The 17,899-nt window shown below is 34.7% G+C and overlaps 1 protein-coding gene across 1 annotated transcript in view; it reads left to right on the top strand.

The window, feature by feature from the left end:
- Window positions 1-244: 244 nt before the first annotated feature.
- Window positions 245-17,899, top strand: part of kcnn2 (potassium calcium-activated channel subfamily N member 2) — a 73,833-nt gene continuing 56,178 nt past the window's right edge. The window contains exons 1-2 of the mRNA XM_056467346.1: window positions 245-1,067; window positions 4,666-4,761. Coding sequence (XP_056323321.1) covers window positions 276-1,067; window positions 4,666-4,761 — 888 coding nt within the window. The 5' untranslated portion in view covers window positions 245-275. The remainder of the gene's footprint in view (window positions 1,068-4,665; window positions 4,762-17,899) is intronic.

Here is a 17,899-nt window from a genome sequence, read left to right as displayed (position 1 = left end):
AAATGAAATCCACTGATCTCTCAGCCCAAAGAAACATCCAGACAGCAGCGACTTGTGGATGTGGATGCTCGCACATTTGAACCGCATGTTGCCACCTTCCCCGCGTGACGTCAGCCCAGTTGTTTTGGGTCGCCGACCAATCGGAAGCTCGCTCGCACTTCTACAGGAGCCGACGTGGGTCCATCCTCGCGCCAGCTTCTATCCTCCGTTACTCATCACAACGCCCCCTCGGTAGGGTGCAAGCACGGGGCTCCGCTTTAAGCAGCAGCTCTGACATGGAAACCCCATTGCAGTTGCAGAACAATTTCTATCCAGAGCAGCAGCAGCAGCAGCACTGTAAGTACCAGCACTACTGCGGGCGGGAGGAAGAGCGCTCCATCAGGCACTGCACCTGCAACAACTCCTCCACCTGCGAGGATGCCAGAAAAAGCCAGCCTTTGCACGGGACGCCGCTGGGAACTTTAAGGACACCGTCCGTCTCATCTTCAACCAGGCAAGGCGCTCAGTACAGCGAGTTCACGCCCTCTAGTCATGGTAGTTCTTCCAGACATCATCATCACCACCATCATCATCCTCATCGCGACCACAACCGGCAGCAGATTCGGGGCAGTCCGGCCAGCAGCCACAGAGAGAGTAACTCTTACACCCAAATAGCCATGAGCAGCTGCAGATACAACGGCGGCGTGATGCGGCCGCTCAGCAACTTGAGCTCGTCCCGCAGGAACCTGCACGAGTTTGATTCGGAGTCCCAGCCACTGCAGCCCGTCTCTGCGGCGGACGCGTCCGACACACTCGCCTCTAAGCCGGAGAACAACTCCAGCACCCTCATGCCTTACGCCACGGGGGACGGAGGAGGAGGCGGAGGAGGAGGTGGAGGCGGTGGATGTAGCCACAGCGGCAGCAAATCGGGCAAGAAGAAGAACCAGAACATCGGGCAGAAGCTCGGGCACCGGAGGGCCCTGTTCGAGAAGAGGAAGCGGCTCAGCGACTACGCGCTCATCTTTGGGATGTTTGGGATCGTGGTGATGGTCATTGAAACTGAACTCTCGTGGGGAGCCTACGGAAAGGTGTGTAACTTAATAGTGGCCAAATCCTGCAGGTTCCCCCATGTAGGTCAGAATTCATTAAGAGAGAGAGAGAGAACGAGAGAGGGGGAAAGAGAGAGAGGGAGACAACTACAAGTTTGGAAAGTGTGCGAAGCGGATGAGGGAATGGAGAATCGTGGCAAGGTCACGTTTTCTGGACGGTCACTTTTGACTGACAGTTTTTTTACATTATCTTTTATTATTAAGATTATTATTTACACTAGTAAATAAAAAATTGACAGGTGAAAAAACATGGTGTGACATGGAAGATAATTGGAAACTTTTTCAATTAAATTTATATTGGAACAGTTTTTTCTCATGTAAAATAGTTTAAATAACAAAGAAAAGTTATTAAAACTGCTCTCATATTTCTTTTATAATATAAAACCCCTTTTTTCATAATAGTTTTGTTAAATGGAAAATAGCTAGAAACAGTATTGTACTTTAATTAATCATCAGTAAATACAAAATAATCCAATAACCAATCAAAAAACAAGCATGTTATACTGAAATAGAAAATATTCAAGAACTATTTTAGAATCAAATTATTTCATAAATAAATTGGTTTCTATGGAATTGCTTTATATATTAGATTTTGTTTTACACAAAATACTTCCAGTAGCAAAGAAAGTGATGTGAATGGAATTATAGAAGTATGTGAAATGAGAAACATGCTTCTTTCACCTTGGTTTTTTCTTTCGAAATAATTTAAAAAGAGATTTAAAAAGAAATTAAACGACATGCAAGTGGAAAGGGACTTTATACATAATTTTTTTCCCAAATAAATTGATGTTGAATGCTTTCATATTAGAAGCATACTTATTTTTCACATTTTATTTTGTGCTGCTTAAATACTGTTCTACCATATCAGATAAAAAAAAGTTGCTTCTGGATATTTTATATTATTAAATTCTAATTAAATTCATGTCTATTTGTAATAGTTTTTCACATTATAAACATGTTTCTTTTCACAATAGATTTAAATACACAAATTAGTTTGAATAATAAAGTATAAAACTGTTATGCTGTATAGAAATGGCAAATGGCCAAAACATTTTTTCTCTCTAATTAAAATTCATGTGTCTTTCATGAATAATTTATATCAATGCAAAAAATGACAGAACTCTGCTTGTGATTGCGAAAGGAAATGCTGGAATGCTACAAACACTGAAACATCCTATTTGTAAATAGGTAATAATAAATAAATATTACCATATACTTGCAAAAAGTTGAAACGCTTTGAAAGTTATTTAATTATAGCATATCACCTCTTTTTTCAGTCAATTTTTTTATTATTGCTGGGAAAATAAATAAGAATTGTGTCATTTACCTATAATGGCATTTAAATACTTATAAAATACTGTAACTGCAGTACCATCTGCAGTACTCACTCTATGTATAATTGATATGAGAACAAAACAGCTACTATTACAATATAACCACATCATACAATCCACATCTGTAAGTAAGCACAGAATTGTTAGCAGATCAGCAAGTGTCTCGCCTGTAAGAGAAACCCCAGGAAAATCAATGATTGTGTGTCTTTGAAACAACAATGTTGTTGTTGCTTTTAAAGTCTACTATACAATATGCTGTAATTGTTAAACAGCGAGACTGAAAAGGACTCAAAATATGCTGACACACAGTAAAACTGCATCACGGATTTCATTTAAAGAGACAGTTCACCCAAATAAGAGCATTCACTGTTAATCCCATCACTCTCAGGCCATCCAATACAATGGTTGATTTTTTTATGAAACCGGGGTCATATAATGCAGGTCAATGTCTACACTGAAAAAAATCATTGCATTTACAAAAAAGTTTGAAGGTGAGTGGTTGGAAACAGTTTATATGGGTTGAATTTAAACAAACACATTACATTTATTAATGTTTAACTTAATTTGTTTAAATTCAGCCCATAAATAGTGTTTCACCTTAAAAAATTTAGTAAATCCAATGAATCATTTTTTTTCAGTGTACAGGCACATTGAGAGTCAACAAAACATAAGCAAAGCAAGATGAATATCTGTGATACACTGAGATTTAATAAAAGAATTGATCATCCCTGTAAGAAACTAAACATTTTCAACATTCACAGCTGCTGTCAGGCAAGTGTGTTTTTTTTTCATTAAAACTCAATGTATCATTGGGAACCAACCAAGGGTGTTCATTTAGTTTTGTCTGTTTATATTTTTTGACTCTCAAAATGACTGTGAATATTGACTTGAAATATGCAAATCACTAAAGCTCCAGCTAAAAAAATTTAATATTCAACTAAAGAAAAGTCAACTAAATCATGCACTGTAAAAAATGCACAATTCCTTCATCCCAAAACGAATAGATTAAGTTAATTGTTTTTACACATTTAAGAGGATTGAACATAAAACAATAAAAAAGATCCGTAAGAATTGTGTTGTTTCAGCTCATTTTAAATAATTAGTTTGAACAATGTGTAATTTTTGGAATGTGGATTTCCATACATTGTACAAAATGCTGGGTTCCACACAATCGATTTGTGTTGTGACAACATAAAGGAATTAAGTTAGCTTAATAGTTTTTACAAGTTTAAGTAGATTGAACATAAAATAATTAAGTTGTTCCAAAAAACCTCAAGAACTGTGTTGTTACAGCTCATGTTAAATCAGTAGTTTAATTTTTTTGAGTGTGGATGAGTGAATGAACAGCAAATTTTAGCTTAGTTGAACTATCTATTTATATTGTGCAATGGTCTCATATGTAAAGGATTAAAGGGAAAGTCCATCCAAAAATGATAATTACCTCATCATTTATTCTCCCTAATGTGGTTTTAAAGTCCACAAGATCCGCAAGCTGCAATTGTTTTGTTGTTTATTTTTTCATATTGTAACGCGGTTTGTAGAGAATGGCAATATTAAATGAGAAAAAAATTGGGTGTGGCTTGTTTTATCTACTGCAAGCTGATTGGATGTAGTAAAATAGGCATTTCATTCAGAAAAATCTGGAAAAAGGGTTTGGTTATTACAAGTTATAACAACCTAACAGACACCTCCTGCTCATCATTACTGTTTGTTGTCAAAGCTGACAGTCGAAAGGGCGTAATCTGACAACTGAACAGAACAAAACAGGAAGTGCTTTTTTAGATTTCCATTAAAGATTAGAAGGGCAAACTTTTTTTTCTTAATGATACCACATTAAGAAGGTTTACCACAATACTAGGAATGTGAGCTAACAAAATCATATGGTTAGTTTTGATTTCTTGGGCACTTAGATATTTGTAAAAATTCTGGTTGCTGTAACCCATCAACTTCCATATAGGGGAAAATTACTATGCAAATCCATGGGTGCCAGCTACCAGCATTTTAAAAAAGATCGTCTCTTGTGTTCTTTCCAGTTTCTTTCCAGTAGTTCAATAGTTTTGAAGGAAGTGAAGGATGATTAAATGATGACAGAATTGGGTGAACTATCCCTCAAAATCCCAGAATGATTTAAAGTACATTGAAAGTTTTTGCTGTGATGTTTTATAGGTTTAATCAACATGCAATTATGGTGTGTTTTAACTAATCCAAATGACTTACTGTATCTTTTTCTTCCTTTTTTTCAGGAGTCACTTTATTCTTTAGCCCTAAAATGCCTGATAAGCCTTTCTACAATCATTCTACTTGGGTTGATTATCATATATCATGCCAGGGAAATCCAGGTAACTTTACTTTGACTTTTTAAAAATGTTATTTGATATGGTTCTGCTATTATAAAAGTCAGTGAGTTTCTTAACACTTCCTCTCTTCCCGACTAACACTCGACAAGTTGCACTTGAAATGATATCCATTACCATAGAATTACAATTGGATTATCTTCAATAGCACCGCATCCTCTCCATTTCCCACTGGCTTAATCAAATCACGCCATGAAATCCTGTCAGTGACTTGTTGACCTGGTTTTAACAGTAGCTGTTCACAGTTTATTAGCAAGTCGAATAGACAACACTAAGTTGAAGGGACGTTTTTCAGCATACATCAAGTGTCATAAAATCATCCAGAGCATAACGTGAGAGTCTTTAGTTCACTGTGAGCTTTCTCAGCAGAAATGTCATTTATAGATTAGGTTTTGAAGGCTTTCAGTGCATTCGCTTTTCCCGTTGTTATTAGTAAATGTCCAATTCTGCACTTTTTGGTCCATATTTGTTGGAATAAATAAGTTGTAGTACTTTGAAAGCACTCAGTCTTATGACCTTGCATCAGTCAATTGTTAAATTACTGTATTACTGGTGGATTTTATGCAATTCAGCATCCATATCTTCATTGTAATGCATTTCTTTGCATTAAGTAATGCATTAACAAAAAAAAAATGCCACTTAGCTTGTGCTGGTGAGGCTAAAATCTCGTAAATTTCTGTCTCTGAGACGTTTCTTAAAATACTCTGCAGCCAGTGAAATGCAACATCAAAGATTTATTTGATTTATTCCACTTCTTTCTTTCTCGTTCTTTCATATTCACATTCATATTCTTTCAATGTTCTCACGGTCGGGGAAAACCAGATTTAGGTGACAGTTTTAAAGCTGTTGTTGGCCCTGAAAATAAATACATTCATTCAAATATAATCACAAATTATAATGCAATTATAATAATTACACAATTATCATAATAATTACACTAAATTAATGGATTCTTAAATTAACTAAACATATATTATATTATATTATATTATATTATATATTATTATATTATATTATATTATATTATATTATATTATATTATATTATGTTATGTTATGTTATGTTATGTTATGTTATATTATATTATATTATATTATATTATGTTATGTTATGTTATGTTATGTTATATTATATTATATTATATTATGTTATGTTATGTTATGTTATGTTATGTTATGTTATGTTATATTATATTACATTACATTACATTACATTATATCATATCATATCATATCATATCGTATTATATTATATTATATTATATTATATTATATTATATTATATTATATTATATTATATTATATTATATTATATTATATTATATTATATTATATTATATCATATCAAATTATATCATATCATATCATATCATATTATATCATATTATATCATATCATATCATATCATATTATATTATATTATATTATATTATATTATATTATATTATATCATATCATATCATATCATATCATATCATATTATATTATATCATATCATATCAAATTATATTATATTATATTATATTATATCATATCATATCATATCATATCATATCTTATTTTATTTTATTTTATTTTATTATATTATATTATATTATATTATATTATATTATATTATATTATATTATATTATATTATATTATATTATATTATATTATATTATATTATATTATATTATCTGTTCCTGTCATAAAAAATACATTTAGCAATTGATATATAATTATTTAGATAATCTTCCATATAGACACCAAAATCGTTTTCAAGTTGATTCAGACCAGCTTATTATGAAAGAAATTGATGTTGATGTGTAGATCATCCAATAGGGAAATATCACTGTTAATGTCTTGTGGGATGAACAGATTTCATCACTAAAGATTTCATCATTGAGGGCAATGTCAGATTCACACTGATTTGCATACCTTTCAGAGAGCAAGTTTATTTCCTGGGTTTTTAATTAAATGTTAATTAGAGGCTAATTATTTAAACCTTTTTGCACATTTTACATTCAGAATTTAACACATTACACTGAAATGATTTTTTTGTGGGGGATATTGACCATTCTTATTTTAAGTTTGTCCAATGGTAAAAAAAAAAAGCTTCATTTCACCATAAAGAAGAGCTGTGGGTAAATTCACAAGCACAAAAGACCAGCTAATGAGAAAGGGTTTTTTTGGCTGAAGCAGTCATGCCATGCTGGATTTACTGGTTTTGACCGATACTTGCGTTAATAGCAAAACATATAAATCAAGCACTTAGAAAAGGCCAAGGAGCGCCAATAAGCTTGTACTGCCAATAAGTACATAGTGCCAACAAGATCGTAGTGCTAGTGCTTTTGGCAGAATGGGGAAAGTGTTATTAGTTAACAGTGTGTGTGTGTGTGTGTGTGTGTGTGTGTGTGTGTGTGTGTGTGTGTGTGTGTGTGTGTGTGTGTGTGTGTGTGTGGTCAGATTAAAGGGAAAATGAGATTAGTAGTTTTATTCCCCCTTGAGTCACTTGTGCAAAGGCATAGGTGTTCAGTTAGTGACCACAATGCAATGATCACACTCTTTCATACAGTTCCAATCCATTACCACTTTTTTATTCTGTAAAACAGATCATGATATTATGAAGAATGTTCATGCTGCTCATTTACATATAACTTCAACAAGTACCACAAACGTGCATATAGTTTCTGTCAAATCACCTAAAATCACAAAAATTACAAACCTGTATGGCATTTTTTATTATACGGAACATTTAAAAAGATATTTGGAAGAATGTTTACGCTGCTCATTTACGTGTAACCTCTAAAAGTACCACAAACGTGCACATAGTTTCTGTCAAATCACCTAAAAATTACAAACCTGTATAGCTTTTTTTAAATTATACAGAACATAATAAAAAAAAAAGGTGTTTGGAAGAATGTTTACGCTGCTCATTGACGTATAACATCTAAAAGTACCACAAACATGCATATAGTTTCTGTCAAATCACCTAAAAATTACAAATCTGTATAGCTTTTTTAAATTTTACAGAACATAATAAAAAAAGATGTTTGGAAGAATGTTTACGCTGCTCATTTACATACAACTTCTAAAAGATCCACAAACGTGCATATAGTTTCTGTCAAATCACCTAAAACTTATAAAAATTACAAACCTGTTTAGCTTTTTTTTATTATACAGAACATAATAAAAAAGATATTTGGAAGAATGTTTATGCTGCTCAGTTACGTATAACATCTAAAAGTACCACAAACGTGCATGTAGTTTCTGTCAAATCAACAAAATTTGCAAAAATTACGAACCTGTATGGCTTTTTTATTATGCCGAACATAATACAAAGAAGATAATTGGAATAATGTTCACACTGCTCCTTTACAAATAACTCCTCTAATAGTAGCATCATAAACATTCCATCATTATATACACACTTTTATATAATTTAACCCGCTGTTTCTTTTTCTGAATGAGATAAAAGAGGATGCTTTAAAGAATGTTCATACTGCTCCTTTATGCATAACTTAAAAATGTACGATAAACCTACTTATACAGGGTGACTGTCAGCTTGGTGTGTCCCAGTCTTTATAAGCTTAAGGGGTAGGTGATTTGGTTCAAAAAACACTTTTGTAATGCTGTCTGAAAGTCTCTTCACATCTGGACAGCACTCATTAAGTTAAGTGCTCTAAATGTTTGACTTTCAGTTGAAGACTGATTAACCCTTTTGAGAATTTATTTTCTTTTTAAAAAATTTCCCAAATGATGTTTAACAGGAATTTTCCATAGTATTTCCTATGAAATTTGTTTCTTCTGGAGAAATTTGTTTTATTTCGGCTAAAATAAAAGCTGTTTTAATTTTTTTAATCCAGTTAAAGGTCAATATTATTAGTAGGGCTGGGCGATTTATCGAAATGTAAATTGAAATCGACATTCAGGCCCTATAATTGACTTCAAACGCAATCTTGAGCCTTACTTTGCGATACATTGACGATGATTAGAAGCTGCGCTGAGATGCCTTGAGACGGCATATTTTCCATTACATTAAAATGATTATTTACATTAAAATATTTGTTTACAGAAGATGCAAGAATAATTTAGGAGGGTTAATAATTCTGACTTCAACTGTATATGTGTTTATATAATCTGTGAAAGGCGTAGGAGAACTTTGAAAAAGAACTTTGTCTAATCAAAATGTTCAAGCCCAACATCATGATAGTCTGTCCTTCCTGCCTGTCAAGGTGTGGATTTGCATAGCTGTTTGCTCAAACATGTCACGTCATCAGCACATTCCCACTATGCAGACTAACAATGTCTACACTCCCCCAGCTAAACTCTTGAGAGCTTTTCTGCAGTTTAACCAAAGTCTCTGTAAACTCTGTAATCTTCAGATTAAGTTGAACATTCTCCAACTCCCAGCGCATTTAAAAACTGGCGGGCTCACAGTATCTCATCACGCTGCTGGCATCAAAATTCTCATTGCGCACTTTAAAAACTGCAGAAAAAATGCACGTACCTCTGAATAAAATGCTTTGGTGGACACGCGCCCTTATTGTTATGGTACTACTGTTAAATACTGTGTATTATGTGCTGATCTGTGATGTTTTTCTCACTGGTGAATGATACAGGAAGTAATGGTCACTTCTAGTATGAGGTCTGTCTAATTGGACAGAGATTATACAGGGTGGGTAGGATCTTTAGCTTTAGCATCCGCTAGTCTGTCTGAAGTAACCTACTCTATACCCTAACAAAATTTGTGCCCATTCACTTATCACATTGAAATTGAAAAGAACAGCACGGACATTTTTCAAAATACCTCCTTTTGTCTTTCATAGAAGCAAGAAAGTCTTTTATGTTTAGTTCTGAGTGAGTTACTCCTGTAAAAGGTCACATTGCTGGTAAAGTCAAAGCAAAAAGGAGTCATTTTCTGTAATGCAGTTGACGATGACTAAAGCCGGAGAATACCTTATGAACGACGGAATGAATCAGACTGCTCAATCAGGCAGCTTCTGCTGTGCAATCCAGCGTGACTCCAAGGTTTTTGATGCGTTGCGAGACAGAACTAGAAGGAGGAAAAACATTGACCTTCAACAGGGATCGAAAAAGTTAGGATTTAGGTTCTCTGCCCTGCCAAGACCGCAGGTGATGAACAGCCATCCAGCTGAGATGTCAAAGAGCCACGGTGAGATTTCCTCAGTGTGGCCATTGAGGTGTAGGCAATTAAGTGTTGTTGGCATGGCAGAGGGGGGAGAAAACATGCAATCTGACGGCAACATCACACAATCTAAATTAGATATAAAACATTTTGGATGACCTCTGTGGCATTGATGAAGAGATTGCAGGTTGTAGGAAGTTGATTCACTAGATAGGATTTGTATATCTTTGGAACAGGGTTAACTAAGAAATTGATCCACATTAATGAAAATTCTATCATTATTTACTCATACTGTTTTGACCTTGTGTTTTTTTTTTTCTCAGTGAGATTCTTTTCATGATTTACAGTGAATTTAGATCAGGATATACATGAAATGAAAGCAATCAGTTTTTATGTGTATGCTAGGGCAATGCATGCGATACGAGTTTCACTGTTGAAAGCTGTCTGGCACAAGTTTTTATATGAGATATGAAAGCGTGTAATTTGTTCAGTTTGGTCATGTTAGGCAGGAGTTTCTTTTGGTCATGTAGACTGGCACAGTTTGAATATGTTGAAGATTGTGGCCATTTTTATGGAAGGAGATAAAGTCTGATGTTTGCTAGGCCAGTTTACTGTTACAATATCCATAATCCGGATGACAAGATTTTGGTTTCTGGCAGTGGCTGATGAACTGACAGTAAAGTAGCTTACTATTGTGAACTGAATGTACAATACTGACAATTAGGACTGCACGATATTAGGAACAATTTGATATTGCAGGATTAAATTGTTCTGCGATAATTATTTCGATATGAATACAGTTTCAAGAGATGATTTGAATAGCACTATTTGATGGTTTTCTGGGAAGACTAACAGTTTTCAGGTACAGAAATTGAATAACCACAATGCAAAAAATGTTTTTCTTGCTTTGTTTTGCTCATTTCCAGTCCAAAATATGAAAAAAATTTTGATTAAAAAAGTAAAGTAAGTACAAATATTGTTTTGTTTTCACTTTTTAATTGGTAAAAATGAAGAGTTTTTTCTTAAAACAAGCTAAATTACCTGCCAGTGGGGGAAGTGAAATAATCACTACTATGATGAATGTAGACATTTTAACTAGAAACAAGACAAGATCTATACATAAGAGTTTTGTTTGTTGTTGCATAAATCATATATATTTCATATAAATACTGTGATTAAAAACAATTCTGCCGCATATCTTTGCAATGGGACTATTGAGGATGTGCACATTGCGATATCGATACTGAAACTATATATTGTGCAGCCCTACTGACAATACATCTATAAAGAAACATCATTTATTAAACCTGTTAACATGCAGTGACAGTTTCCCCACTGGACAGTCGCATTTGTCCAGTGGGGATTACTGCTGAACAGGGAATTCAGACTGCATGTGATTTGCAGATTGATTGCAAACAATAAGAGCGAACGCTTTTATTTGGATATCATTTTAAGGCCTATTACTCTGTAAACAATTCATATTGATTTTGAAGCACCAAAACACAACAAAACATGTGTTGCTTTAAAGGCACACTCATTTACATGTCACCTACACTCTCAGAAATAAAGGTATAAAACCTGTCACTAGAGTAGTACCTTTTAAAAACGTACATTTTTGTTCCTATCAGGTCCTTAAAGGTACATATTAGTACCTAAAAAGTACAAGTGAATTTCACAGTATTTTAAAAGTATAAAAGTGAAGCTTTAAGGTACAAAAAAGTACCATAAAGGTACTAATGCCCACCCGTATGGTACAAAACTGTACCTTTTGAAAAGGTACCACCCCAGTGACAAATTTTGTACCTTTATTTCTGAGTGTAGAGTTAAGCAGTTAAGTAATAGCCTTTTTGAATCCATTCACCCAATCTCGGTGTCTGACTGCATGGAGCATTTTTAACTTAGCTTAGCTTAGCATAGATCATTGAATCGGATTAGACCATTAGCATTTCTCTCAAAAAAGTCAAATAAGAGTCTAGATAATTTTCCTATGTAATATTCCTATCTATATTTTCTATACAAAGACAGATGGAAAAGTTTTTTTTTTTCCTCTCCGCTGTCGCCACTGGCTTGCATGGTTCGGGATCTGTAGAGCTGCGCATCGTTGGATTTGCCCTTCAATATTTGGACTCTCAGTAGTGATTATTAAACCACACTAAACTGAGCTAAACTGAACTGAACTTAAACACTACAAACTGAACTACACTGTTCCTATTTACTGTGACCTTTTATGTGAAGCTGCTTTGACACAATCCACATTGTATAAGCGCTATACAAATAAAGGTGAATTGAATTGAATTGAATTGAAAATGAAAAGTGTCTTTTCTCCAGGCTGAAATGGCTAGGAACTATACTCTCATTCCGGTGTAATAATCAAGGAACTTTGCTGCTGTACTATGGCTGCAGCTGGCGCAATGATATTACACAGTACTGTTATCTAAGTACCTAGCTGGGTACTGTTTTAGGTGCTGTATAATATTCTTGTGTCTGAGATCGACTGAATGGAATCAAAATGGGTAAAATTCAACAGTTTAACTCTAGAGCAGGGATGTCAAACTCAATTCCTGGAGGGCAGCAGCCCTGCACAGTTTAGTTCCAACCCTAATTAAACACAGCTGATCAAACTAATTAAGTCCTTCAGTCTTGTTTGAAACCTATACAGGGAAGTGTTTTGAAGCAGGGCTGGAGCTAAACTGTGCATGGCTGTGGCCCTCCAGGAATTGAGTTAGACATCCCTGCTCTGGGGGAATTTTTTCCAAAAGTTGCAAAAAAAAATTTTTTTAAAGTGGAGTGTTACTTAAACACACAATGGTTTCACCCATAGACTGTAAAACATATGGACGTAGTATCTGTGACGTCACCCAAATGTTTCTGAAGAGCACAAATGAGGCTACAAGTGGGCGTGGTCAGCATTTTGTTCGCGCGTCATCGCACCGACCGTGGGTGACCAAAAAGAGGCGGGCGTGGGCGGAGCTACAGATGCCTGTTAGCATTTTGCTTTGGTGAGCTTTTCTTTGGGAGAAATGGTTAACACTTCATTACCTGCGATTCAATTGTGTTCTGACCGCTTCAAAGTTTTGATCCCTAAAGTATTTTCCAAATGCATAAATTAATCTGCTCTGGCTTCGAACAAACATACATTATTGTTATTTATATGCTTTAGAAATTCAACCTTGGACATCAAGTTGTCACGGTGTGTGTATACATATATATAAACAAACATGGGTGTATATTTGTACATATCTCTGTACACATGAAACGAAATCAGTATTTTGTAATATGCATGCAAATTTGTTTTAGCCCCTCGAAAAGTCATTAGGAACCCAGGCTCTGCAGCCATAAATGCCTGAGCAGTTTTATTACTTTTCACACTGTTGAATTATAACGGCGTGTATTCATGAGCCAGTTGCGCTCTGTAATATTTAGGGGCCCACAAGTCTCTGAGGGACATCAATCATGGCAGTGCTTTCCCAGAAAATGTGCCTCTCTGAAGGGACCAGACCATTAGAAATACAGGCACACCTTTGCCATATTGATACAAAATAGAAGCATTTCATTACTGGCAACCTTCAGTTTGTCAGTAATATATGAGCATGTTTAAATGCACACTGATCATTCATAAAAATTAGCTAATTGAAATAACCCGTCGTTCCATTTTATATGCAAACTAATAACCTGCCAATGAAAGCAAAACCTGTTTACAAGACAATAAATCTATTTGTTTGGTGATATTAAGCTGTGTTTAAGTTTTTGACTCTTCTAAAGCATTAAAATGCCATAATATCTTTGCAGATATTTAAGAAACATGCCAAGTGAACATACTTGTTTATCTGAAGAACAATGCTGAAGTCAGATATTCTGCTTTGAAAATGTGCATCACGTGCATCAGAACGTCTGTCTTTATTTTGATCATTTAACCCGCCCAATGCCACTTTAGCCAATTATATTTCAGCACACTGAATTAACTTGGTGGAAAAAAGCCTATTTCAGTCATTCAGTCAGGAAGGCTCCCAAAGTGTGCGTCCATGACTGAAATGCGACCTCCAGTGGACAGTAGCAGACTACGAAATGAGACGCAGATTCAGAGTTCCACATGCGGTTAATATTTAGCAAATAATATAAATATTATAAACATGAGCAGGTTACATTGTAGCCCCATGTCCTGACAACACACTACAAGATGAAATTTGCAAGGATAAGCAGTTTGGCTGTTTGCACTTGATGAAATTCAAAAACAGCCATTCAGAAGCACAGAATAGTTCACTCACTGCACTCCAACATAATTTTATGGTTTATGATCTAATTAATACATATTAAACCGCTTTAACATTATTAAATGTACATACTGAATCACTCATATGTGTTGACTTGAACTGAGTCACAGTTCTAAACTATCTGCTGCTGCTTTCAGCAATTTGGCAATAAATGTAATGTAAAATGGCATTCAAACTCACATTGTTAGCATTGATCACTGAATAAAGCACATGAGGTGTATCTAAGGTGATCATTGTCAGTTTATCCTGTTGTTCAGTTGCAGAAATAGAAGTCGTTTCTAAAGGTTAAATTTCAGTTGTTGGTTAGGACAAAAACTTCTTTTAATATGGAAAATATTCCTTCTATCATGTGTCGGTGCTTTTAGTTATAACACGATTTAAATCAGCTTTAATCAAACTTTATGCTTGATAGTCAGGCTTGATCCTGTTGATGTCGTCAATCTGGCAACCTGCGCTTGCGTGTTTTGAACCAGGAGTGCAATACCTAGTTCAATCACTGGGTGTCAAACTTACATACTGCACCTTTAAAGCCAAAACATAATCATTTGTGTATCTTAGGGTGCTTTCACACATAGACTTTTGTTATATATATATATAGGGTGACGCAGTGGCGCAGTAGGTAGTGCTGTTGCTTCACAGCAAGAAGGTTGCTGGTTCGAGGCTCGGCTGGGTCAGTTGGCGTTTCTGTGTGGAGTTTGCATGTTCTCCCTGCGTTCGCGTGGGTTTCCTCCGGGTGCTCCGGTTTCCCCCACAGTCCAAAGACATGCGGTACAGGTGAATCGGGAAGGCTAAATTGTCTGTAGTGTAGGTGTGTGTGTGAATAAGTGTGTATGTGTTTCCCAGTGATGGGTTGCAGCTGGAAGGGCATCCGCTGCATAAAAACAAATGCTGGATAAGTTGGCGGTTGATTCTGCTGTGGTGACCCCAGATTAATAAAGGGACTAAGCTGAAAAGAAAATGAATAAATGAATGTTTTATATATATATATATATATATATATATATATATATATATATATATATATATATATATATATATATATATATATATATATAACAATATATAATATATAACAAGAACAATTATTGTTTTTTTCTTACTATGGAAGTCGATGGTTCCCAGCAAACCAGCATTTTTCTAAATATTATTTTGAAACAGAATAAAGAAACATATAAAGGTTTAAGGGAGAGTACATTTTTTGGAGGGTGAATAAGCATAATAAGCATAATAGGGTCGTGTTTCTGTAATGGATGGCATATGTGCACTTTAATAAACTGACAGAAAGCAGGCTAATAAAATTACATGCAGGGCAAGATCTAGATGTGACGAATGGTTTATGCTTAAGCAGAAAACTAGTTAATGTGTTTACATGTGTCGGCTTATTAAGTATAATCAGATTATGAACGTGCATGTAAATGCAGTCTATGAGGGTGAGCTGCAGGTTTTCAGGTTAACTGATGTATAGGTTGGACAGATGAAGAGCACGTGAGCAGGGTTAATGTACTGTAGAGGATGTGCTCTGGCTGACTGTATCTGAGACGACTGCCGAGTGTCACGTAACATCCTCACCGCTGACCCCTCAGTCTTCATTCAGCTGGATTACTTTATAGATATGAAAGGCTTAAACTTTTTTGAAATGAAAATTAACTGAGACAACCACTTTAATTTAATTTAATTTAACTTAATTTAATTTAATTATTTATTTTTAATTTATTTATTTATTTATTTTTTAATTTATTTACTTATTTATTTTTTATCTTATCTTATTTTATTTTATTTTATTTTATTTATTTTTAATCAATGAGCTCTTTGCACAGCCAGTGTTTTTCAGCCAACGATAATCTTCCGGTGAAAGCTTAATGTGACTATTTTCAATTTCATAAAGTTTCTTTTACAGCATCGATGTTGTAATGTAATTACAATACATTCTGTTAAATAGACTTAAGCATTCATTTAGTTGTTCAAGCGTAAAACGACATGAAAGATTGTGTAAGCACTAGCGCCATCAGAAGCAGCAGCACAGAAACTCCATTGAAAATACTGGAGTAAAATAACCTGTCATATTTTAAAGACATAGCAGGGGAAAATGAAATTTAATGCAGTGCTTCTTGTCTGGTCTTAGACCCACTTAGTAGCGTATATCTATCAGGCAGTGAAGATCACAGATTTTTAAAGAAATCAGACCTTAAACATGGCAATTTTCTAATGGAAAGACAGTTCAGCCGAAGCTCTGAGGCCGTGTGCATATACCCTATTGGGATATTTTTGAAGAATCTTCTATTTCAGTGTTTTTGTGTCAGATTTTTGCTTAATTTCATGTGCCGCTTGTACTAAATTGAGAAATTTGCTTGCTCAGGAAGAATCCAAACGAATTATAACTTTACTTAAGAACATTATGAAACACTTTTTAAAAGTAAATGTCATTCCAATAAATATTTGGCACAAAAATTTAATAAATCCCTCTGGCATTACTGTTATTTTTCATAATACTTCATTAATTTTTAATATAGAAATGTATATATGTATATATTTTTTTCTTCTAATAAATAATTCATTCATTCATTTTCTTTTTGGCTTAGTCTCTTTATTAATCTGCTGTTGCCACAGCGAAATGAACCGCCAACTTATCCAGCATATGTTTTACGCAGTAAAGCACCCGGAGGAAACTCATGCAAACACAGGGAGAACATGCAAACTCCACACAGAAATGCCAACTGACCTAGCCGAGGCTCGAACCAGCGACCTTCTCGCTGTGAGGTTATTGTGCTACCCACTGCGCCAATGTGACGCCATAAATAATTTATTTTAATTTTATTTTTATATAGTATTTGATTTCACTACAGAATCTATCAAGAGAAATTCTTAGTGTATTGAATGTTCTCCCCATGTTGCCGTGGGTTTCCTCCGGGTGTTCTGGTTTCCCCCACAGTCCAAAGACGTGTGGTATAGGAGAATTGGGTAAGCTAAATTGTCCATAGTGTATGTGAATGAGAGTGTATGGGTGTTCCGCAGTGATGGGTTGCTGCTGGAAGGGCATCCGCTGCGTAAAATGTGCTGGATAAGTTGGCGGTTCATTCCGCTGTGGCGACCCCTGATAAATAAGGGACTAAGCCAAAAAGAAAATGAATAAATGAATGAATTCTGCACAAAACATCACAGTAATAATTGTCATATGAAGATAGTTATGCACACACTTTATCAATTAGTCAATCAATCAATCCATCAATTAATCTCTTTACTACTATTCTCTACATCCTTTAAAAGAAAAACTTAAAATTATTTAATAAACTTGCTTAAGAAAATACTAAAGGAAATGTTATGTTTTAATTGTTTTACTTTTAATTAATTGAGCTTAAAACAACCAGTGAATTTATTTATTTATTCAAATAATTTTATTTCCTACATTTCAAATTATGTTCCTATATTTCGAATCGCTCCAGAAAAGTTGAAGTAGTTTAGCATTAAGTTAATTACACAACAGCTGTCATCATTTCCAGACAGCACTCAATTACACAAACTCCATCTTCAAATAAACCTGAAAGCTAAAAGCAAACCCACAGCTGAGGATTTACTCAGCAAAGTGCCCTCTTAGGACCCACTTTGATATCATAAATTAACCATTGCATTAATTTGTAATTGGGCTTCACCCTCTCTACCTAATTCTCTAATGAGATTGAGCGATTTCTTTTCTTAGCCACAAGATATATGCTCCCATTCTCTACA

This window comes from Danio aesculapii, chromosome 10, assembly GCF_903798145.1.
Source record: "Danio aesculapii chromosome 10, fDanAes4.1, whole genome shotgun sequence".
In the NCBI taxonomy this organism is placed as follows: Eukaryota; Metazoa; Chordata; class Actinopteri; order Cypriniformes; family Danionidae; genus Danio; species Danio aesculapii.
Note: the sequence above shows the minus strand (reverse complement) of the source record. Positions and strands in the feature narration are given on the sequence as shown.